Consider the following 24,925-nt stretch of genomic DNA (forward strand, 5'->3'; position numbering starts at 1 on the left):
GATTTACAATGATATACTAGACTGGTCGACGAAGGGTATCCTATCCATCCGTGTTATGAGAATCTAATCTCGCCTCATCATTCAACAGCCACGGGATTTGGAGACCGTTTCTTCCCCGTGTTTTGCTTTCCGAATGGTTCACTATACTCAGGCATTTCAAAAAGCCGCCTGGCATTCATTGTCTGGACGGGAATGGCGGGAAGTTGATCTCGCGCAAGATGGGCATGGATATGCGTCGGCTGTTTACCAAGTCTGCGAGGATCGTAGAGACCAAATTTGGCTTTCATCTACAGGTATTTCGACTACCCGTCACAGGAACACATGATAATGAAGCCGAAAGCTGAATAGAGCTTAATTTATCAAAACTCCAATTCGCTTTCATGAATGATGTCTATCTCAGGTATCATAATGCTAACGCTCACGCCCATGCTCACAAAGGCGGCAGTTCTTCCCGACAAATAGGACACTGCAGCCTGAACCGCAACCACCCCTCCAGACAAGCGCTGTGGAAGATGTGCCGGCACGGCGTGACCATGTAGTTCCTCCTCGTGAACACGCCGACGACGCCCCCGGCCGTGGGATCCTCCTCGCCCGCCCTCATGACGGGCACCTCGAGGACCTCGCGGCAGATGGCGCAGTCGATGGCGCGCAGGTTGCTGCCGCCGCCCTTCTTGTCCTCGCCCTTCCGCACCCTGTCCAGCGAGGGCGAGCCCGGCTCGGAGAGCAGGCCGATGGGCAGGCCGCCGGCCTCGACGCCGTCTTCGCGGAGGACCGGGTGGTAGTCCCAGGCGTCGGGGGTCCAGCTCTTGGGGACGCCGAAGCGGGGGCCGAGGACGAACTGGAAGGCCAGGATCCAGAGCTGTATCCACACCCACGCGCAGAAGACGAGGAACGCGCGGTGGTCCGGCTCGGCGAAGAGGAAGTTATCCTCGTAGACGTAGAAGTAGGCGAAGGCGAGGAGGCGCAGGACGGACTGGCCGATCATGAAGCGCCAGGTCAGGGCTCGGCGGCAGTTGCGGATGATGTTGCGGTAGATCTGGGGGACCCAGAAGGAGAAGTAGACCATGGCTAGAGTGTTGAGAAAGAGGTTGCGCAGGCGGGGATACCATGACGTGGAGGCTATGGAGACGAAGAGAATGAGGGATACGATCATGGCGAAGCGAAAAATGACCGACTGGAAGGTGACTTCAGAACCGCCGGCGCGGGCGGTGCCAGGGGTCGGTACGGCAGCGGCGCCCGTCGTAACCATATCTATCTCGGCGTCGATGTCTTGGTCAGAGGGCACGATGATCGGGGGGCTCGGGGCTCGTCTGCGCGGTCCGGCAGTGACGGGCCGGGGAAGCTCGCCTGCGCCGAGGCTTTGCGCGGGCGTGGCCAGCGTGCGTGGTGTGTCGGCTTGCTCGCGTTCGTTCCGTCTCCTGTTCTCCGGCTCCTGTACCTTATGGATTTCAGCAAGGAAGAAACCCCCCATGGACATGGACAGGAGTGCGGCGAAGAGGAGACACAGAGACTCAAGGTACGTGATACTCGCGTCGAGAACCCACATGGCTGCCGCCACGAAGACGCTGCCGTCAGCCATGACCATCATACTAATCGTAGAGTAGCTGATGCGGCCCATAGTCGACGGTGTGGCAGACTCCTTTATCTGGTGTTTGAGGAGGAGTGCTTGGGCGATAATAACGCCTGCGAAGGCGAGTATCCAGACGCGGATCTTGTGATATATGATCTCCGTCTTCATGCCTTGCAGATGCTCGCCGTCTGCTGCTGCGAAGTCCGGCGGACCCTTGGTCTCGAGAAAGAACCCACAGTCTGGGGACCAGATGATGGCTGATAGTTTCAGCTCTGGGATGCCGCGAATGGGAGCACCCTCCGGGAAGCGAAGCTCTTGTTCGATGTCGCTGATGATCCGAGACATTCCTGCCCTGTTAGGCTGGAAGCCTTTCATGTTGAGTCGGCTCCTGTCCGGGGGGTGAACCTGCGCGTACATGATGTACTCGCAATGCGGTGACGGGTTGAGGGTATCTGGCGGGTTGGACGGGTCTGATGTCCAGGGCATCACGCCGTCGTTAAAAACCTCCTGCTCCTTTCGCCGCAACACCTCAGCCAGAGTCGCGTTAAGAAGCCTCCGGCTGGACTGGAAAAAGTCGGGGCTGGGTGTGAGAAAAGGCAGCCCGAAAATGCCGTCGAACTTCTCACTGGTAGTGGTCAGAAGGATGGTCCCTTGACGCGGCCAATGAACCCCATGCAACCTCATCTCCCAGTTGACACCGGTTCCCTTGATGTCTTCGATATTCAAAGCGGCCTTAGCACTCCGAACCCTGCCCCCTGACGAGGGAATACCGTCGTCCAAAACACTTCGATACTCAAACTCTTTGGTTTGCCTTCCCGTGTCAATCAGATCCAGCAGAATCTTGCCCTCGTCTCCCGTGATATTCCTGGCCCAATCCGCCTCTGCGCCGCTCCAGTGCAGACTAGGCGTGATCGCACTCAGGTTGTAACTCGTCCACTGCCTCTTCGCCGATGCCTCTTTCCGCACCCAAGTCCCCTTCACGGCCCCAGTGGCATTCTGCCAAACCGCCTCGCCCTCGCCAATGTCCCAGAGATTCACTCCTCCGACAGGCGGTATTGCATTGTGGCTCCACTCCAAACACTTCTCCTGGAACTTTTCGAGGTCATCCCACGCGAAGCCATCCTGTGCTCGGAAGCCCGTGATGTTGAGCGAGCGAGGAAGCTCCTGCGTCCCGTTCAGCCGCGGCGAGAAATCGCCCCATGACGACGAGTTGAGAAGGTCGAGCGCGTACTGGTGTCTCTGTAATCTCTGCATCGCGAGGTCGGAAGCCGAGAAGAGAGACGCGCCGCCGTTGCCGGGCGCCAGGAAGATCCAGAGCACGCCGACGAGGGCAAGGCCGATGACGACCAGGCGCGGGTCTTCGAGTGGGTTAGGCATTGTGTCGGACGACCGTTTCCCAGTCTATATCGTTTCCATCGTTTTGCTGCGCGACCTGTCCTCCGGCTGTCGGTGGCGGTCGGTTGCGCAGGCGTTCGTGGTTCGTCTCGAAGATGGGATTGTAGTATGGATGATCCAATTGTGAAGTTACGTCAGGAGTGACCGCAATCGCGCACCAGCTGATGTGGATGACGGACTGTTACCGGGTGGCAAGTGCTGGCACCGCCGACTCCGCCATTCGGCCGGCCGGGGTTCTTCTTCAGCAACCACCCACGAGGTATCCTTGTCTCGTTGTCTCGACCTCAATCAGCCAGCCATCCAGACATCACCACAAATCCTCACATTGCAGCTGGAAGTGCTGCCCGAATCGGTTGCATGAATCAGGCAGTCTGCAAGCCAGGTTTCGACTGTTTTCTGGCCAAGCACCCAGAGTCTTGGCCCAGTTCGGTGGACACTAGCTGATAATATTCGAGGCTCACCCTCTAATGCGACTAAATCGATAGTCCGTTTCCACTAGCAAACGCCACCGTCTGCCGCCATGACCGCTGCGGCGTGCCCCTCACAACTTGGACAAGTTCATCTGACAAGATCGTGAGCGTCTAGGAAAGACTGCGCATGCGTAAAAGTTGACATCGCAACGGCGCCTTGGCGGCGCTGACAGCTGCGTTGTGGACCAACCCGGTCTCGCAGAGGCGGCGGCTTTTGTCTTTGTCAAGTTGATGGTAGGCATTGTTCAGTATTCTCGGCGCATTCTAGGCAAATCATGTTGTCAGCTTTGGTTTGGAGCTTTTGATGGATATCAACAATTCATTGGCAGGTATCACGACCAAAGCGACTCAGTCGAAGTGCGGTTTCCGGCCCGCCCACGAAGGATGGCCGCTGGGTCTATTATGATTTGTAGCTCTGAGATCGACATCTCTAGGGCTGGGCATATCTTTAATCGTCTGTTTATCCCGTCAAAGCCGACTCCGCGCGGCAACCTGGCAAGCTGTCTGTGGGTTCATCACAGCCCTCTCACCTGAGCGAACTGCTGTCAGATGCCGGACAATACGATCTCCGATGGCGCGCTGTCTTCTTTGAATGGATTGCACGACTGCTAATGTTCAACAGCTCAAGGCATACATGCGGCATCTGCATATGAAACTAAACACCATCGAGTCATAGTGTCCATAGTTCGTCGTCTTGGAGGGGTCGTCACGAGACGTATGGCTGATGGAAGAGGCATGTCTTGCCGCGCGTATATGCCGTCAAGAGTCAGCTGCTGAGATCCGATCCGGGAATGGTGAGTCCAGATCCGGAGTTACACGGCACAGCTCTCATGCAGAATCAACAAGTTGGATGGAGAGAGCTGAGAAGGTCGGCAGTCTAAAGAAGCAATAGACAATAAGCGTTGCTCAGGGGTAGGGGATCACATCAATGCCCCTGGACGGTTCCCGAGCTACGGCTGGCACCATCAAAGCCACCAAAACACTTGCGACCAATCATCAACATTGCGTCTTCTTTCATCCAATGCGATCATGTCGCTAACGCGGAATGGGAAAGAAGGGTCCTGGCATCCTTGGCCTCCGTCTTGGCCAAAAATACGAAGCCACCACCGACACCATCGCCCCGTCTTCCACAACACCAAGAATCACCAAAGCCCTCGCCCAGATCATCCCTCTTCCCGCTAATGGTGCCGCTTCTCTCGGCCTGCTCCCACGTTCCGCTTTACCGGTCTACCTTTCCCATACCGCGTTGGCGCAAAACTGTTGCGGCATGGAACCGCCGAGTCCCTTTGTCACTGCCTCTCGGTCCCCTCATCTCTCGTGGGATGTTTCTCTTATCAAACGGCTGGCAGCCTCTGCTCCCGTCTGTTTTTTCTATCTCATCTCCAGCGTCTTGTTCTGCTCTTACCCATCCACTCTCTCCAAGCGTATGCGTGTTTTTGATATCGTAATTTAGGTCGATTTGTGCTTCTACATTGGACCGAGCCACTCACTTTCTCTCTTTACCATAGTACACTCTTTTTGAAATTCCCCGGCGCTGCATCACAAACACCAAGATGAAGTTGGATACACATCTACTGTTAGGCCTCCTTGGCTTAGCAGCTCAGGCCACGGCTGATCCAACGTGGCCTGCAGATATCGACGAGTTGGAAGAGATCATGTACCAGACCTCCATGGTCAGGTCACGAAAGTTTGCCGACACAGTTACTCCTTGCGCAAAAGAGGTCTCGGGTCCAGGCCGCAAGAACGCCGCCGAATGGCTCAGGACCGCTTTCCACGACATGTCGACCGGCAACGTTTTCTCGGGAGCTGGAGGACTGGACGCTTCTCTGCAGTATGAACTAGGACCTTCGAGTGAAAACACAGGACCTGGTTTCGCGACTACCATGACTTTCATGGCTCCCTACCTGACCCGGAAGAGCAGCATGTCCGACTTGATTGCTCTCGGAGTGTACACGTCAGTAATATCATGTGGTGGACCCTCCATCAACTTTCAATCTGGCCGGGTAGACGCAACCTTCAAGAACAACCCGGGAGTGCCTCAGCCCGGAGAAGTCATTCAGGTTTTCCGGAACAAATTCGCGCGTGTGGGCTTCTCGCCCCAAGAGATGATTCAAGCAACAGCGTGCGGCCATACCATCGGTGGTGTTCACTCTTCTGAGAACTCCGATATTGTGCCCGCAGGGCAATTCACAAACGACGTCGCCACCTTCGATTCAACCGATGCCGTATTCGACCCCAAGGTCGTCACCGAGTATCTCGGTGGTTCAACGCGGAACCCTCTTGTTGTTGTACCCGGAACGTCCAAATTGAAGAACTCCGACTTCAGGGTCTACAATTCCGACGGTAATGCGACCGTCAGCGCCATGACGGATCCCTCGGTCTTCAGCTCCACATGCAAGACCGTCTTCGAGAAGATGATCAACGTCGTGCCGTCTGGCGTTACGCTCGGCGACGCTATAAAACCCTACCAGGTCAAGCCAGTTCAGATGCAACTCTCCCTCCAGACGGTGTCGACTATGTTGATTTCAGGTTACATTCGTGTACGAACTACCAACCTGCCCCTCGGGAACATTGCCGGCCTTACTATCAACTACAAGAACCGAAACGGTGGCACTACATGCGGGTCTTCCAACTGCGCCTTCAATATCTCTCTTTCGGGGGTTTCCAAGGGCTTCGAAGATTCCTTCGCTTGGTTTCCCATTGGACAGCCGGATCTTGTCACGATCCCGGTCAGCTCTGGTATTTCATCTTTCACTGTCACCATCAATATGAAAGACGGGTCCAGCACGGTATATGACAACAACCGCAACGGGTATCCCATGCAAGACGGCATCTTTCTTTTGACGGACCAGAGTTGCCTGAACCAGTACACCGGAGATGCTACCTTTATTGCCGCCGTCCGTAACGACAGGACGTCTCTTCCTGTCAACGTCAACATTTGGTACAAGACGAAACAGACCACCAGCGTTGTGCCTCTGTTAAGCAACATGACTCTCGCCATGACCAAGGGAGATTGCAAAGGAGGCTACACCTTCTACTCCGTGACGACGAATATCCCGGGCGGTCTCAGCGTGGAATCGACCCTGGATCTCGCCAGCGGGGATATGGTCGACTCGTTCAAGAAAGCCAACATTATCGGCGGAAATTGCCAAGCCTGGTCTGGCGGCAGCACTTGCAGCAGCATTACCGTTTCCCCATCCACTACATCCTCAAGTGCGGCTCCGACGGCGACGCTTCGCCATCGCGATACCATGGGTGGATACAAGCTTGTGTCCTGTTGGACGGAGGCTTCAAACGGACGTGCTCTCAAGGGCGCCGCGTTTGCTTACGACGGAATGACTCTTGAGAGCTGCATGGGCAACTGCACAGGTTTCGACTACTGGGGCACTGAATACGGACGAGAATGCTACTGTGGCAACTCTTTAGACCCTTCCAGCACTTCGGCACCTTTGGGCGATTGCAGCTTTGCGTGCTCTGGAGACTCGACAGAGTACTGTGGTGCGGGCAATCGAATCGAACTATACTCGACTACCGCCACTCGTTCGAGCACATCGACTCCTGCGCCAACTGCCACTCTGGCCCATACTCCCACCATTGGCCAATACTCTCTCGTGGGTTGTCAGACAGAGGCGACCAACAATGGCCGCGCTCTGCAGGCCGCTCAGTCAGCGTCCGATGACATGACTCTGGAGAAATGCGCCACGTTCTGCTCTGGATACACGTACTTTGGCACTGAGTACGGTCGTGAATGTAGGTTTTTGTCGTCTTCCTTGTAATATGGCTACTGACATGCGCATAGGCTACTGTGGAAACACCATTCAAGATACCAGCAAGCCTGCTCCCATTACCGAGTGCACTATGAAGTGCGCCGGTAACCCATATCAGTACTGCGGTGATGGAAACCGTCTTGAGCTGTACAAGCTTGGAAGCGCCTCAACAACGTCACTCTCCTCAACTGCTTCGGCAACCACAACCTCCTCAGATGGCGGGTCTTCCGTTTCTACTGGGTCTTCGATCTCTGCTAGCAGCTCTGTTTCTCCTTCGAGCACCAGCACACCTTCGACTAGCAGTTTGTCAGCCTCTTCCACCGGCTCATCAACTGTTCCGTCATCAACTTTCAGTACCGTGATCTCGTCGAGCAGCGTATCCCCGTCGTCGACCTTCACGGCACAGGCTGTTTCGAGTAGTTCGGCTTCTACGAGCATCTCGCTGTCTTCAAGCTCCTCCGCCCTGACGTCAATTAGTAGCACAACATCTTCAAGTGCCAGTATTGTGCCCTCTAGCACTACTCCAGTTGCGAGCAGCCAGACTAGCATCTCTGCAGTGTCATCAAGCAGCAGTGTCGTCCCCAGCACGACGACTTCAAGCGTCACCTCCACTATCCAAACTCTTGCGAACAAGCCAACTGTCGCGGCATACAACTTGACGGGTTGCTGGACAGAAGGCAATGGAGTTCGCGCACTGAGTCAGAAGAGTTACTCTTCCCACGACAACATGACACTCGAGTATTGCGCAGCCTTCTGCTCAGACTACAAGTACTTCGGAACGGAGTATAGCGGCGAGTGCTATTGCGGCAATTTCCTCGCTTCTTCCAGTGCAGCTGCCCCTCTGTCCGACTGCAACATGGCTTGCTCAGGAAACCAGTTCGAGTACTGCGGTGGCGGCAGCAGGCTCACATTGTATTCAAACAACCTGAAGTTGGTTGATCCTACACAGCCGCCTACCGCAGGAGTGTACACGTTCCTCGGTTGTCGTACAGAGCCAGCTCAAGGCGGACGTGCCTTGGGACTCAAGTCGACGGCTTCGGACAAGATGTCGAACGACGTCTGCGCAGATTTCTGCAGCGGGTATACCTACTTCGGTACAGAGTACAGCGGCGAATGCTATTGCGGTAACACGCTGCCAGATACGTCTCTCGTGGCGCCAAACAGCGACTGCAACATGGTCTGCTCAGGAAATAGCACTCAGTTCTGTGGCAGCGGCAACCGTTTGTCGGTGTACAAGAAGTGATGGGAGAGGCGTGTTTCATCCTCATGTGGAAGTTGACGAGTTACGGCATTTAATAATAAAGATAGCGGAGAGAGATTCATGGATGATACCTTTCGAAGTTTAATACATCGTTTCAAATAGTAGTCTCGTCGTAAGGCCAACCAACTGGTGATCTTCCACAGCACAGAAGTACCAACTATTGTTGCAGTTACATGAGGGAATCAGCCTAAAGACTTGCCCGTCGTTCTGTCTAGATCACACGGCTCTTGGCCGACTTTCGCCACACGGCGAAATCAAGTCACACTATTCTCAAGGTCGTTCTTGTTTCGTCTGCCCCAGGTTCACCTGGATCTCGCCAACGGCACTCGGAAACACGTTTTCCATTCGATGACCGAATCAAACGAGAGAAGACTAGTTGCTTTCATTCAATCCCCGGGTTCAAAAGGCCGTTCTGCAGTGAGATCCCCGGGGATACCGGGCCGAACCCCACACTCACCCGTCTGACGGCCCCCAGGCCGATCGACGTCCTCCGATAACATCGGGAAGGCGTTCCCCGGGGCCTGCATATAAATATCATCAGAATCACTGCTTTCACAATCTATTTTGGCCCAAGACCTCGAGAGCAGAATTCACCATGAAAAATGTCATCCACCCAGGTCATCTCAGCAGAGGGTGCGGCACAACGCTCGCAACCCCCCGAAACGCATGAGCTCCGGGACCTGAGCCAGAAGCCGTCGCCTACAGATCATGCGTCGCCGCAGGCCGAGGCCCCCGAGTCAAACACGAAAACGCCGGTGTTGAAGATCGTCGTGAGCGGGTACTCGTTCTTCATCTCGGGCGTCAACGACGGGACTCTGGGTCCTCTGATACCCTACATTCTCAAAGGTTTTCGCGTGGGCACGGGAGAGATCGCCATCATGTATTACACATTTCTCTAGTGTTCAACAAAGACGTCAGTTTGAACTGATGATACTCGCGTAGGTACGGCTGCACCTTCGCGGGCTGGGCCCTCGCCGCGGTCCTCAACCCCATCTTCGCAAAGTACTCCCCCCTCGGCTTCATCCTCGCCACCGGCGCCCTCTTCCAGCTCGCCTCCCACTGCATGAGGCCCTGGGGCCCGTTCCCCCTGTACTGCGTCTCCTTCTTCGTGCAGGCCGTCGGCATGGCGCTGCAGGACTCGCACTCGAATACCTTCGTCAGCGGCCTCGGGCTCGCACACAGGTGGCTCGGGTTCATCCACGCCAGCTACGCCGCTGGGCTCCTCGTCGGTGAGAAATGAGCTGGAACCTCTACTTTTCCTACGGCAGCGACTGACTGAGTTTGCAGGCCCTCTAGTTGCGACGGCCATCGCCTCCAAGGGCGGCATGACAGGGGGCGTGGAGAGCTGGAGGGCCGTGTTCTTCGCTCTCATCGGCATCGCGTTCGTGAATGTGGTCGGTGTGCTCGTGGGCTTCAGAGACTCGCTGTGGCAGCGTGGCATGCACAAGAGGAGCAATGATCCCGGCAACAGCGGGAGAAGCAGAGCCGCCATTGAGGAGTTGAAGCAGACTGTCAAGTCCAAGGCCCTCTGGCTTCTTTCCTTGGCGTACTTTCTTCAACTCGGAGCCATCTTCACCGCCGGAGGTACGTCCACTTCACACACACACAACTCCCCCTTTTCCCAAGACAACGTACTCTCCCTCCCACACGGCCATCGCTCACCAGGATCCCCCAAACCAGGCTGGGTCGTCGAATACCTCACCACCGTCCGCGGAGGCGACCTCTCCAAGATGGGCTACGTCCCGACGGGCTTCTACGGCGGGATCCTCCTCGGCCGCCTCCTCCTCGCCGAGCCCACCCACCGCCTCGGCGAGCAGCGCATGGTCCTGCTCTACACGGTCCTCCTCCTGGCGCTGCAGCTCGTCTTCTGGCTCGTCCGCGACACGGCGGGCTCGGCCACGGCGCTGGGCCTGATGGGCTTCGTCTCGGGCCCCTTCTTCCCGGCGGGCGTCGCCGTCGCGAGCAAGCTGTTCCCGCGCAAGATCCGGCCCGCGGCGCTGGGGTTCGTGTTCGTGCTCGCGCAGGCGGGGGGTACGTTCTTCCCCTCGATCACGGGGGTGATTGCGGCGCAGAGGGACGGGGTCGAGGTCCTGCAGCCCGTCGTTACGGGGTTGATTGTTGCGAGTGGGATTTGTTGGGCTTTTGTGCCGAGGGTTCCCAAGGGGCCGAATCGAGATGAGTGAGGAGGAGGGTTTTGAGCCGTGGTGTAGTTTTGGAGCTCGGGGTATTTAAGAGTGAGTTCCCTTTCTGTGCCACGGTCTGGGCGAGATGGCTGAATGTTTCCATGCTTCGATTGTGAGGGTAAACGGTTGTGAGAGGCTCAAGGAATTTATTCATCATTGAGTGAACGAGACTGTTCTTCTTTCCAGCAACAGCCACGCGTTACTTTCTGAGAACGACGTGCCTGGTGATTAAGGCGGGTTGCCTGCAGTTTGCCTATTTACTCGTTCCCATCAACATAGCCCGTTGAAACCCAATCTCAATCAGGTTTTCTTGATGATACCCGACTCCATGAACTCTCCTATCAGGAGCTTCTCACAAAATATTTACGTTGGGAGGAAGCGGAGGTGTCACTCTCAAACGTTTTTGTCGACCTGCGTAGCCTCCTTTGGAAATACACCTGCGTTGTCTCCGGGCTTTCGGGTGAGGAGACAGACTCACTCGTTGGACATCAAAACCCTCCCGTATGCTCATCGCGCAAAATAACCAAAGCCAACAAAGGCGCGATTGCGAGACTGTCTGCTAGATGTCCATTGATCCGTAATTCAACAACACGCCACAACACTCTCTCGACACTAAGGTACGTCTGGATTCCCGCGGGCTTCTCAACGCACTTACACGACGCATGCCCATGCCGCCTGTGTGTTGCCTCTTCACGGCGAAGACGATCTACAAGGGACGGGAACCGGTACAATACACGGATTGTCGTCCCTCAACGCATCAGCATGGCATCGCGAAGCGTGTGGCAGGGCTGTAGCAGCGTCATGCGTGGTCCTTTGCTGGGCGGGGGACTCGGGATCGCCCAGCCACAAGTCGACCAAGTCTTAGAACAAGCCGACTCTCTTCAGATTATTCCTTCGTCGCCAGCAACTTCCGGTCTCGCAATTCCCTCAAGGTGACGGGTATCCTCACCCTGATGACTTGGGGATTGATGTTGCTGCGGCGAAACAATGCGCCGACGTCCGCGAGCTCTCGGGGCGGGATTCCAGAACAGAGGTAGAGATAACATGAATCAAACAACATGGCGTGTCTTCACTGCATTGCACAAACTCTCATCCCTCGTCGCCAGCCGCGGACGAATTCAATACATAGAGTTAAAGGGCAACACTTGCGATAAGGCAATAGTATCCGCGGGCCTGGGCACGGTTGAACGTTGGACTTGGACCTGATAAGTCCGCGTGAGGTGAGGCTTTTTAACTGAACGGCATCCATCGCCAATTTGACGACTTATCCAGCAAGTCCGTCACATCGCACCGAGTCACTAGAGCACAAACATCACAGGAGAGAATATGAAGCACCTCGTCCTCGTCGGGGCATGCTACCTCGACACGATCCTAAGGCATGCGCCCCGTTTCGCGACGCAGTGTTCACAGTCACGGCAGCTAACCCGCCCGTCCCAGCATCCCGCACTTCCCCGACGAAGACGCGAAGCTTAGAGCATCAAGCCTGCGCGTCCGACGAGGAGGGAACTGCCCCAATACGATCGAGGTCCTCCAACAATTTCTCAACCGCCGCCATTTACCCGGATCCTCGAGAGATGCTCCGCCGCCGCCAAAGGTACACCTCATCTCACCACTGCCGGAGCGCCAATCACAGGCAACAGCGCAGATCATGGCCTCGTTCCCCTCGAGCCGAGACCCCTCGCCCGCGGCGCGTGTCGACTTCGACCACTGCCTCTTCCGCGCGGGCCACGAGGCACCGGCGAGCTGCTATATCCTGTGCAGCGAGGCGACGGGTAGCAGGACGATCGTCAACCACAATGACCTTCCGGAGATGACACCCGAGGAGTTTCTGGGCATCGCGGGGGCGTTCCGCAGGAAGGGAAAGTCGTGGTGGCACTTTGAAGGGAGAATTCCCGAGACGACGCTGGAGTGCGTTCGGATCCTGAGGCGGGTGTTGGGCGACGACGTCACTGTCAGCGTCGAGGTCGAGAAGCCAGGGCGGCCGGGTCTGAGGGAACTTGCTGCTGAGGCGGATGTTGTCTTTTATTCCAAGAGCTGGGCTGAGGTGGGAAAGGACTCTTCGTCGGCGTCGTTGGGGATCTGTCAGAAAGGCTGACGACACGTAGGACTGCGGCTACACTTCTGCCGAAGAATGTCTGCGAACGGAGAAGCTACCGCGAGCGTGAGTCGGCATGCCATGGGTCGGATGTCATCGCTGACTGTAGCTGCACAGCTCTCTGGCCATGATTACCTGGGGTGCTCGAGGAGCATCATGCTTTTCACCCAAGGACCAGCGATACATTGAGAGTTCTGTGAAAACCCCCGTCGAAGAGGTGGTAGAGTGAGTCGTTCGTCTCCAGGGCGTCAGGAGTGCCTGCACACTCCTCATCATGAATCGTGGCTTCTGCGGAACTGACGACGACCTTCTAGTTCCGTGGGTGCCGGAGACACATTCTTCGCGGGCATGCTCTACGGCCTGACGTGCCAGACCGACCATTGGGACCTGGGCCAGAAACTCGACTTCGCAGTTGACCTGGCCACGCTCAAGGTTCAGCGAGAGGGGTTCGGTGGGCTTGGAGAGGACATGCAAAGTCGTGTTGACGGTGGGCCGCCCGTATCGGGTCAGACCAGGCGTTGAGATTCAGTTCGTGTGCCGCCGCGGCTGCTCCGGGACCTTTGCCCCGATGCCGTAGATGGTGCGCTTCGGCCGTGGGCTGGGAACGGATTTGTGGTGGATCGAAGTGTCCCGCAATCGTCAGGATTCGGCCATCTGCAGAACAGCATGGCAGCGAGCCGAAGCCTGTCCGCCAGCGGACCGATGGGACTGCCTCGTCGGCGGTCGCGCCCGTTGCGTACTCAGCCAGTGGGGAAAAAGAGGCGGTGTGTTCACGGTGGTGGTGGTGGTGGTGGTGGTCGATGGGTGGTTTGGCAAGCGAGAAGGAGGATGAGGAGGAGTGAGGTACGCTGTTCCGGGCTAAAGCGGGCAGGTTGTTTTGTCCGAAGAAAAAGTTACACGAAGCGTCCGCTCAGGTCACATCCATTTGTCGTTATGTGCCCCGTCTTCATGCTCATAGTGCTCCCCGCCGCATTCGAATGGACGTAAAAAGGGTGATAGGTCGGGCCACCCTGCATTGAATCGATGCAGGGTGGCGATGGCGCACCTCACATGGGCACAGTGGATGCGACGAGCAAGGCTGCATATGGCATGCAAAGACATGGCATCGACATTGAATTTGGAGAAAGCTGGAAGTGGTCGAAGTTTGAGTCGGGGCCGCAAGACCCATCTCCAGAAATGTGACGAGTGCACCAAGATAGTCAACGTCCCACGCATAGTCGCAGCTGTTCCTCTTCACGAAGTGTTAGATATAGCGCGTGGATCAATTTCTCAAAATCGCGCTGAGAAGATGCAGATCATCCAAGCTGGATGCAGAAGGTGTCGAATTCCGCACTGGAGTCGGTTTCTTGAGAGCGGATATCTTGTCCAAAGAAAAGGGGGCGGTGACGGGGTATCGAGTGAGAGTGAGTATGAGTAGGTAGTAGACGGAGTCTTCGGATACAGAACTAGGCCGGCTCAGTGTCTCTGTGAAACCTACCTAGCGACAGGACTTACTGGAGAGCGCTCGAAAATCGCTTGGCCCAATTGGTCTTGCGGTGACTCGAAACTCGAACAAGCCTTCTTCGTCAAGCGGCCTCGCCATGTCAAGTAAGTGTGGTGGAGCTGGGTCTTGAATCTCCTTTGATTGTTGTTCTCCATAAATCCTTGCCACTCGACTTGTTTTGCTCCTGGGAATGGGAAAGGAATCGGGAAAACGGCTCACTGCCACGGGCGTTCCATTCGTGTTGCAATCGACGATGAAGCTGCTGCACTGGTCGGCCCCCAGATTCTTCTGCTGTCCGATGAAATCAAGGCGTTGCCGAAAAGCTGCACACCGGTGCTCATCTGCTAACATGCTTGTCTGCAAGGGGGTAGTCTGAGGAGAAAGATAATCCCCAATACTTACTGCGGCATATTGATACCGCACCGCAGCTGGAGTGGACCAGTCTTAGCTGGACGAGTTGAGTCGTTCCTTGACATCTACACTGCGGCATTAGGGTTAAGGAGTGCTGCAGGTCGTGATAGCTGAGTCGTGATAGCCAAACCTTACGCTGTAGCCGAGCCTTCGTTGGCTAACACGTCCAGAGCTTGCCTCAACGAAAGCACGCAGGGCGACGATGTCCGGCAGAGTGAACCACCCAGGGAACGGATGGCTCATGGCTCTTACACCACCAATGCAGGCGAACACAGCAGGAATGGCAGAATGCCCAGTGAGCAATACGGGTACTTTGCGGATGATCGTCTGCGAGGAGGCTTCGTGTACAAGCCACGACTACGAGATCCAAGAAAGCCAGCTTTGCTGACGGTTCGGGTGACGGTTTGTTGTTGCGTTGCGTCGCGTTGCGTCGCTGGAAATTGGTTGCACCCAGTTGCTGCCCCTGACGCAAGTAAGCAGACGGATGTGTGGTAATTAGACCAGCGTCAGGAGCAAAGCAGTGCCTGTCCTGTTTGCGGTGGCGATGAGAGAACTCATTAACGAGACCGATGCCGTGCAGTGAATCATCCGCAGCCCTGTGGCAACGGAGCACGCGGACAGGTTTCCGGCAAGGGCATGTTGATCGTAAGCCAGCGCTTGGCGAGGAGGTGACGACGACGCGGAGGCGTGTTAATGTGCGCCGTCAGACTTCTGCAGGGTCAGAGACAGCAGAACGAGTCATCAATCTGAGGTCGCCGTGTGACCGCATGGGTAGGACAAGACGGACGAGCAGCGGGATGCTCACGCCTTGCAGGTTATTCTGGAGACGCGTGGAAAAAGACTTCGGCGTGGGCATCCATCCATCCAGACCACGAAGTAACCGACCGAGGTGATTTGTACTTGGAGGAAGAATATCGTTTGCAGGGTTCGCAAGATGAGCGACGTCCTCTCAGCTGGGCAATGACAGAGTCCCCCGGCCCGCTGTTTGGAAAGGGAAAAAAAAGCAACCAAGCCAGTGGAATGCAACGGCGCCCGTCCGTAGAAGGCGGCTTCCAAGGTTGTCCTTACCTTGGGCAATAAATTGTGAGTGGACTGCGCGGTTGAAAGAGTCTCGAATCGAATTGATTGTGATACAACGAAAGGCGGGCCGACGGAGTAGGAAGGCGGTAGCAGAGGACAAGTCGTCTGGAGGGTACCGCTTTTACCTCGTGTAACGAAAGAGTTGCATCCGCAACCAGAGCGTCATATCAACCACCCACTGTCTCGTGGAACAGGCGACAAGCTGCACTAAAGTCCAAAGGTAGTTGACGGTGTGCTTATTGTTTGGGAGGAGGGAGAGGAGGGGTGAAAAGGCCACGCTCCCCAGGGGCGTGAACCACAAAGCCGAGCCAGCGAGAACGAGACGACTCGAACGACGGAAAGTTGCACTGAGCAGGTAGCGGTCGTGGTAGCCGTGGTGTAGCCGTCAACCCCAGAGCCTGACGAGGATGCGAGGATTGGCGTCGAGAGGCACCGTAAAAGGCCTAGGGAAAACCAAAATTCCCCTTTGCTTTCGCTGTCCTGCCTCATCGACGTTGCGCCCACACACCCCCTCGCCTCATCTCCCGTCACCCCTCTCCCTGGAGGCTCTTGGCTCGTTCCGCTCCCACCCCCTTTGCAGTTGCACCCTTCGCTCGCTGAGATCGGTGGAGGGCCACCGCCATCGCCGTGCCGAGTCTGCGGTCTGCGGTCTGCGGTCTGAGGTCTGAGGTTTGCGCTGTTCTGCTTTGCCTGCAGTCATCCCGTCGCCCGTTGACTTTTGTTTGCTGGGGCAGGAGTACCTAGTAGTGCCTCAGCCAGCCAAGGGGGTCTGGTGCCGTGCTTCCACGATTGGCCGGAGTACCTGATGTACATCTGACTAGCCTTGCTTGGTATGATTTTTTTCATCTTGCTTGTTGATGACTTTCGACGGGCGGGCGGGAGCCACATCTGCAAATAGACGTCGGTTCTGAACCCAAGGATCTATCATCGTGACTTGTCGCCCGTGAATATTGAAACCGTCCTTTTCTGGGACGAGTCATGATCTGCAGAGTGAGCATCTCCATATTCGACCAAATTGCTCCTGCCGGTAGCCCTGAGATCAGGCCAATCTCCGTTGCGTTATATCCACGTCAGATCATGGCCGTAAGTTGGAGACTTGTGACATCCAGAATTTCGTGAGCTGGCTGTGCTTCTCATGCTTGTGTCGTCGTGAACAAGTAAGGGAGCCATACGCCACACTTTGTGCCTACGAGCAGTGGATGCTCCGGTGCGACATGCAAATCGGAGGGCGAGAAACGCTGCGAAAACCTCGAAGAACCGTGAGACGATGTTGACGAACAACAAAACGGGAGAGCGCCGGCAGAGTGTCATGATCCTAGCCCACCTCGAATAACGTCTCGATTGCCAGCTTCCGGCTACAGCGGTAAGCAGCCGCTAACAGGGATGAAAGGGTGTTGGGCCCATGGCACTGGTTGAAGAGTGGCACCGCCGGATACTTTCTCTTTTTCCTTCTTCTTTTTTTTTCGTCTCCCCCTGGCCCACTGAGCCATGCCAACGCTAAAAGTGATGTCTCTCCCCTCGCAACCAGGGGTCTCATCATCTCCGAGCCAATCCCTGACATCTCAGCACGTTGGATTATCTGGGGCTGGGGCTGGAGCAAGGGTTGGGATCCGAGGTTGTTGGCGACAAGCCATGGCCATGTCACGGCCCTGTGTCTTGCAATCTGTGCTTGTACCCGCACCCAATCGGACTAGACGAAGGTATCGAGTAAGAGAGATCGTCACAAGAGGCTGCAATTGCCGTCTCGTCATGTCCATGGCTCGTCTGTCCAGGTCCCTTCCCCCAGTATGGGGACGAGACATGAACATGACGACCAAGTCGGCCCCTTTGCCCTTTGGCACTCTCAAGACCAGACATTCGAGAAATGATACGCGGCAGATCTGCAGTAGCTGTTCTGTTCCCCTCGCGTAGCTCTCATTGTCAGGTTTACCTATCATTGTCGGGTTCGAAGAACGTTGCATCGTCCGAGATGCGAGGTTGCGAGAGTATTGTTGAGATACGAATAGTGTAGATGCTTCTGTCAAGTCCTTGCATCCATGCAGGGCGGCCAGTGAGCCGGTACTGGATCTTTGAATGGCCCGCGCGTGAACAGCCAGTAGATCATCGGCGGAACTAAAGTTGATTGGGCACCTTGGACGGGCTTGGAAGCGGAAGTTGACGCTGAACTCCTCGGTGGTAATCCCTGCCATGTTTCATTCCCATCTCTTGCGCGCCATAGGACGGACACCTGTTAGCCTTCGCCTCGTTGGTTAGAATGCGCCTGAGATCCTGGACGAGTTCGAGCCTGGCTAGCCGGCCATGACAGCATGCGCATTAAAGTGATTTTGTCGGTTGGCCCCGGTTTCACCGAAGCCCTGACGTTGCTGCCCTTGCCTCTAGTTTTCCGTCCAGGAGTGCCAGGCAAGGAACACCATCTGTATCCGTACACCCTTATTCACAAACGGCCGACTGTTGCCTTCGACTTTATTTAGCCTGCGCTGGTTATCTGATCCGGCAGGACCTGGGCAACTGGGCACGTACAAGGTGGCTTGCTGGCTTTGAAGACGTCAGTGATATGCGTTGACAGGACTGCATTCGTCAAAATCTACAATCCGACACTCCGATTAGAGTAAACTGCTTCTCTCGAGCAATCCAGGATTCCAGGAAACACTCTGAATGCCCGTGCTGCTTTGTTGTCGCGGAACAATGGTATTCTGTTCTGAAATACCCATGTTCGCCATGTTCGCCGGGTAGGCAACCTTCGTTGTGCACGGCGGAGGCTCCGGTGGATGAACTTTGAATGGCCAATATTTGCAGCCCGAGTTGTTGACCGCGATACCCGTGAGCCGTGATGCTGTTCCCACCGGTGCATGAAAAGCTGCCCATCTTCCACGTCCACTTTCTTGGCTGATCAGCCTGCAAAAGCAACGGGCCATTCTTCCAGTGATTGGATCTCATTCCATCCACACCCTGATCCCCGTGGTGTGCAACCGTCGGTGCGGTCGGACAGGCTTTAGTTGACAAGGGACAGGATCAATGGGGCTGGATTTTGTGGCGAAGGGACCCCTACCATAGGCGACACGTCGTCTGCATTGACATGGAGCGAATCATTGCTGATGGCCACCGAGAACAAGGGGCCCCATCTTGTTTGACTGAATTGAGTGGTGTCCGATGTTGAATGTGAAGCCGTAATTCATGTTCCCGTGTGGCACCAGGTGGTTCTTTTTTATTAGAACAGCCACGCGTTTATGGCGAGGCTGCGTCGAGGCTGCGTTCCAGGGAGCCTTGACGGACGACGAGCTGTTTGCGGGCCGTATTATGTCTTGGACAATGCGTCGTTGGGTTCAACTTAGGGCCGCCTTCCGCAACTCTGAGCATAGCAGCAGCACCCAGCTCACAAGAAAGAGGCAGCGATTCATTGCTGTCCCTGCACTGTTAGATTCGTGGTAATGCGGAAACTCGGGGTATGGGTGCAGAAATACACTGACAGCCAGACGAATTTGTTGAACGCAAACAGACAGGACGCCGCCGGTGAACGATGCGCAGCTGCCGGAGTCTTGTCTTGGATAACGGGTGCATCCGTGCCCTCCATTGTTGTTCCACTGAGAGCAGCCGTATCTTCCGACCAGGGGTGAGTGACATGTCGGGTTTTGATGTTGGGTTTCATTGAGGCCTTGACCAATTGAGGACTCGGATGCCTTGGCTGAGTTGACTTACCTTCTTCCTGAGCGAAAAGGTCGCGCAGCGATCTAACACCAGAGAAATCGTCTGTTCGAGCTACCCGCTGACGAATATGATGCTGACCTGCGGAGGGAGAGATTGAAGTTTCAACCCCAAGGCCTCAGCGAGAGCTATTGGTGCTAGGAAATAGCACTTTTCCGCGGTTGCAGGGTGCTGAGCACTTGTGCCATGCGGCTTGCCAGCATGAATGCAGTTTTGTCGAACTTCAGGCGTCATGTCCCATGGGTTCAGTGTCATGGTGTTCTCTTCGAACTTGCTAAGGCACGGGATGCTGAACGGCGACGTGCCGCGAACAACCGAAAAAAGGACCCGCACATTGCCTTACGGGCTACCTTATGTTCCAGTGCTGCTGGCCGTCGGAGAAATGAGGCATGACGATCATCAGTCATCTGCCCGTCAAGAAGAACAACCAAGACGCTGCGTAAGAAATCGTGATGTGTGTGAGTTCTCAGTCTGAGAGTGGAGGCAAACAATATTCATCGTCTTGCCAGTAGCGGCAAGCCTGATTGCTTTTTCCCAATCGTGGAACTGAGCGCACGTCTCTTGCAATGGTCAACTCGGCGATCCGGAAATGTCGCAGCGTGAGATTAAATCTCAGCAAAAAGCCGACGCCCTTCGCCGCTGGTAGAGGCTCTGAATGCCATGATAGGGAGTGGTGGTGGTACGTGAAACCAGTAGTGTTGAGACGTGCGTACACATACGACGCTGCCCAACCGATTGCCGCATGTAGTGTCCGATTGGGATGACGACGCTTGGGTAATGTATGGGCAGAATCAAAAGATGCCACATGCCTGGATTGATGAAGCGACGATCAGATAAGTAGAACATGACTGGTTTCCGGCCATTGGGAACGCGCAAATCGTATTCGGAGGCCAGAGCATAGAAACCCAAGCAGCTTCCTGGAGTAGATTATGGTTCGAGTTGACGCCAACTAGACGAATGACCTTTGCCAAGCCACACAGCGTGAACCCGGAGGTGTTGATGTGCGGTGGTACGCAGCAAGGACAAGCATGATGAATGTAAAGTGACGAAGCAGACTGCGGAGAATAAACGGAGCCGGGAGTATTGGCAAAACTGAAGGCGTAAATGTCAATATCGAGGGGTAAGATATCGGTGCCGGGACCGTCTGCCGCAACTTCTTCCAGATGGGCGGGCGTATGCGCAGAATTCGGCTGATGGGACGAAGTCAAAGAAAAGAGGTCGTTGGCCCGGACGATCTTGGGATGAAACGGAGTGACAATGGTCACGTGTGAATCATCGTCTCCCATGGTTGCCCAAAGCGCCAAGGCCACTCTCACTTGACGTCGGTCTGCTGCCGCTGTCTCAATTGTGTTGCCTCTGAGGAGTGCCTCTGAGGCACCGCGGACGCGAAGTGAGAAATGGGGCTAAATGTCTCCGTAGCACCTGCTTTGCAGGCAGGTGGAGAGCGGCAGCAGCGCGAAGGCGCAGATGAAGTGCATGTAGGTGAACGTGCAGGTGCAGGCGTAGCCTAATTGTCCGCATACTGCTGCAGCTACAGCCGCAGGACACGAGGAGAATCCTCACCATCTGGCCAGTGCAGTAGTATTTCCCGAGCGTGTGCTGATTGACAGAGGCATGTGAGGCACATGCGGATAGTTCTGTACAGACACCGCCGGTGTCTTGGTTGACTGATAGGCACGTTCTCGGTATTGAAACAATCGGAGGACATGCGACTTCCAACGCCTATCCTAGGCCGGCTGCAAGTAGTGGAGACGAGATGGAGGCCCCGTGGGAATGTCGTGGCAGCGTCGAATACTCTGGGTTCAGGGCTGTTCGGATGTGAGGATACAAAAGCCGTCCGGTGGAAAGGAAAAGAAAGACGAAACCTCAAATGAACATGCCAAGAAGCACGCCGCGATTCGCGGACAGATGCCACTCCAAAGGCAATACTAAGAGCCTCAGTTTAGAACGAGAGTAACGCATGGCTGGAGACCTGAGCGGGTACAAGCTGGCGCCGCGGTATTGAACAGCGAACGCGCCACAAAAGAAGGCGGAAGCAGCGCAGCCGTATGACTAAATGGAACAGTCCAGGCCATCCAGCGAGGTGGGAAGACGCCGAAGCTTGTGGCACCCAACAGTGGACGTGCGTCTGCTCGCCAAACAGGCAAAACCTCGAACCCCCAAGTCAGGAGGTGGACACGGCGAGTGGAGTTGGCGGCGAACAGCCTTTACAGATTGCGCCGGTGTGTTGGTGTCAGACGCAACCCAGCCATGAATTCTGAGCTGCTCACAGCTAGGGAGGCTTCGTCGCTAGTGCCTGCTAAGGCATTTGATTCATGCTTCAGTGGCCGCTCAGCAAACCATCTTTGTGCGGTCCATGTATCGTACGTCTTGAGCTTCCGGTTTGGTGGTGGGCAGATTACCACAAAAGTGGTGTCCACCAGGAGGACGTTGGCGACTCAAGCGGCAGGAGTGACGTGGAATGTGTTCCTGGATATCTGCCAAGATCGTCCCCCGCTATTCCCTTTATCGATACGCATGCTGCATACCCCCATCTCGCCCTCGTCCATCTGTTCTGCGGCGTGCGGATACGGGATAGACCAGGGCCCTCTCGTCATGGATCAGCTGGCCCGCCTTGAGCTTCTGGAAGCTGCCCAGGAGCAGGGCTCGATGGTGCGCCGAACTCCAAAGCGACATTTCAACATGCCTGCAATGTCCACACATCGAATGGAACTTGCACAGGGTAGGGATGGACTGCACAACCTTAGCATCAGAACCACAACTGAACCGACAGGACCGGATCTCTCACAAACCTCTTAGGTACTTAGCAGCACAGCCTGCAGAGACCAGCTGGGCTTGGGTGACGTCCAGGATGTTTGGATTCGGGTACCTGCCCTGTGTCCGCCGTCATCCACATTGACTGACGGGCAACGGACTTTGGCTAAGGGAAGATTTTCCCTTTGCCCAATGTATTTCCGTGGCCGTTTGTGCCAGAGCCTGCTAGACTAAGGTAGCGGACGATTGCTTTGCGTTGGCCCAGGCACCATGTGTCCCATGTTGAGAAATGTTTTAAGCGGGTGAAGGATGCGAATAGGATCCGTTAACAATCCGGCCAAAGACGGCTCAGCGATTTCGGTTCCGTTCCCACGCCAGAGTCGCCTCGTTGGCCACGGGGCGGAGCTGCAATGTCCCTGAGAATGAAAGGCTGACTTGAAAACAGCACAGGAGGGATGGCTGTCCGTCGAGAGTTGCTACTGCTCCAGCTGGGCAGGCATGCAGGGCATCCGGGCGTCTCGCCAAACCTGCGGAGAGGAATTCCCAAGGAGGATGGAGAAAATGAGGCCTCTGGCAGATCAGCTAGGGCCCGGTTTCTGGCGGTGTCGCGGCCCTGTTCTTGCAGTCTTGCAGGGAGCTTGGGCGGAGGGGACTGGCGTTGTCGTCACAAATGCGGCGTGCCATGGGTCAGTTGTTAGCTGACATGGCCTGGAGAGTGTCACCGAGTGCGACGCGGTGTTGTGTCAATTGCCTCGGAGGTGTGCTTCGTTCCACACCGGCAGAGGGCGGAGGGGTACCGTAGTAGGTAAGGTACTTTGATCAGAACTCAGGGCTCCAGGGGAGAAAAATAGAAGCACGAGGAAGGCCGAGTGCGTACCCTGCTCTGCTCTGGTCGGCTTAGTCTGTGTCGACTTGGTCTGCTGTAGTGGGTGTAGTTGGAGGGGCCAGGGGCTGAGGAAGCACTGGAACCAAGCCTGAAGAGTCAAAGTGAGGTGACGGAATCAAAGTGTTGGGCAGAGACCTTCGGGTTCCATTCATTCGAAAGGAAGGGAAGGGTGAGATGAGATCCAAGCACGGCAACCAGCCTGAAGATGCCGGTGCTGAAATGGTGCTGCGGATGCTTGCTGGATGATTCGGACCAATCGCGGGCCCGGCTCAGATGATTCAGGTCTCCTCCACCTTGGCTTCCGTAAGGTAGGTGGTGGCAGCAGTTGAAGGGCATGCGAGTCTGCGACTGGCGAGAGGGGCATTTCGCCCGAGGCTCGAGAGTCGAGCTGTTAGGTTGTGCGGTCACAGGTTTTGGCTGAAGTGTTCGGTTCCATCGAGAGGACTCAACTGAGGAGACGGGAGGAGTGGAGGGAGAAGAAAGATGGGCGCAGGGCCAGGCCGCGGATTTGCGCGGACGGGCAAGCGGGCGGTGTAGTGTGCGAATACTGCGGTACGGCAATAAGGTACCTTAGGCAGTACTACGAATCACTTTTCATGCCTTGCGTGAGGTGGTGCTTGCCCGGTTCTGATGCCCGGCTTGTTTCTGCCTTAGGTTCCAGGTCCAGGTTGTTTTCTGCCTGTCTTGTCCGCCTGCACTCTACCACCTTAACACTTGGTGGAGTCGAAGCGCTAAATCTCGGCCACTCAGTGTTGAGGAGCAGGAGCAGGAGCAGGGCACCTCAGTTTCCGGTGGTGCTTGCCTGAAAGTGTGGTCCGTGAAGCGTCCAGGTCTTTGGTTGATGGCCGACGGACCGCTGAAGGCGCTGAGTTGTTGGAACTTGGAATTGCCGGGTGCCAGGTTTCTCGTTTCGCAGAGGCCGATCCTTCCTTCAGGCTTCAGCGCCTGACTCCACGTCGCTCGCTCCTGCTTGCTGGTGACCTTCAGAACCTTCGTGCCTTCCGTCTAAGTTCTTAGACGACTTACCATTGGCTTCCAAATACGGCTAGCTCACCTGTTTTTCTCTTTCCCCTCCACCTCCACCATCTCCACCAGGTGCACCTCCAGCTGGCGCTTGAGTATTGAGTGGGGGCCGTCAAACCGTCACAGTCGTGGTCGCTTCTTGCTTTTGCTCGGATGGGGACGGCCAATGTCCATCTCACGGTAAAAGTAAGGTACCTTAAAGTGCCGCAAACCTCTGACCCTGCGGGCCCTATCGTAGCCGCGCTAAACAATTATAGCAAGTCTGGTAATGTTAATGCCCGCTGCGGCTGGGCCACGCCCACGGCCACCAGTCTAGGAGTCGGTATCTGGCATTCTGACTTTCGACTGGCCTGACTTCTCCTGGTCCTTGTCTTTGACGCTGGCCCTCACCCTCACATTCGCCCCCTTGTGCCATGAGCCTTGTCCGACGCGTTTCTGACCTGGGCTTGCTTTGTCGGGACTCAGAGCTTGCTGGCCCGCTCTTCGCCCTTCGCCCTCGCCGTTAGCTCGCCTCGCTTCGCTTGTCCTTACTGTTATTATTACACTTCAACGCTTGCAAGATTGCATACTGCGTGTGTATCCCTAGGGCAGGGGGCGGTGCTCATCGGGCAAGCTGTCAATATCGGGGCATGATGGAGAGTACATGGTATCTTGTCTTCGCCGGCGCATAGCACAGCCTTTGAGGTATTGACGACGTACCCATTATTGGAATTTGCTTCAATATGACCTGTTCCCTCGGGTTCATCTTGGTCTTCGGCATGTGTCCGCTTAGAATCTCACGGCTCAAGCTGGGGAATGGACATACGGATAGGCATGCTTCAAGTTGGCAAGTGGCTTTTCGCAAA

General features: G+C 55.8%; 3 protein-coding genes across 3 annotated transcripts; 2 read left to right on the top strand and 1 right to left on the bottom strand.

Moving 5' to 3' along the window:
- Positions 1-430: 430 nt before the first annotated feature.
- CkaCkLH20_01405 (uncharacterized protein) lies at positions 431-2,947 on the bottom strand (the record flags this gene model as incomplete). The annotated part of the gene is made up of 1 exon (XM_038884124.1): positions 431-2,947. The coding sequence occupies one exon, from the start codon at positions 2,945-2,947 to the stop codon at positions 431-433; it is 2,517 nt and encodes an 838-aa protein (XP_038750716.1).
- A 2,041-nt stretch (positions 2,948-4,988) lies between these two features.
- Positions 4,989-8,445, top strand: CkaCkLH20_01406 (wsc domain containing protein; the record flags this gene model as incomplete). Its single annotated transcript, XM_038884125.1, has 2 exons — positions 4,989-7,185; positions 7,235-8,445. The coding sequence occupies 2 exons, from the start codon at positions 4,989-4,991 to the stop codon at positions 8,443-8,445; spliced, it is 3,408 nt and encodes a 1,135-aa protein (XP_038750717.1).
- A 620-nt stretch (positions 8,446-9,065) lies between these two features.
- CkaCkLH20_01407 (putative mfs transporter protein) lies at positions 9,066-13,263 on the top strand (the record flags this gene model as incomplete). Its single annotated transcript, XM_038884126.1, has 8 exons — positions 9,066-9,343; positions 9,406-9,692; positions 9,751-10,047; positions 10,144-10,642; positions 12,084-12,690; positions 12,752-12,807; positions 12,859-12,966; positions 13,056-13,263. The coding sequence occupies 8 exons, from the start codon at positions 9,066-9,068 to the stop codon at positions 13,261-13,263; spliced, it is 2,340 nt and encodes a 779-aa protein (XP_038750718.1).
- Between the last annotated feature and the right edge of the window lie 11,662 nt (positions 13,264-24,925).

Source organism: Colletotrichum karsti, assembly GCF_011947395.1.
Source record: "Colletotrichum karsti strain CkLH20 chromosome Unknown Scaffold3, whole genome shotgun sequence".
Taxonomy (NCBI): domain Eukaryota; kingdom Fungi; phylum Ascomycota; class Sordariomycetes; order Glomerellales; family Glomerellaceae; genus Colletotrichum; species Colletotrichum karsti.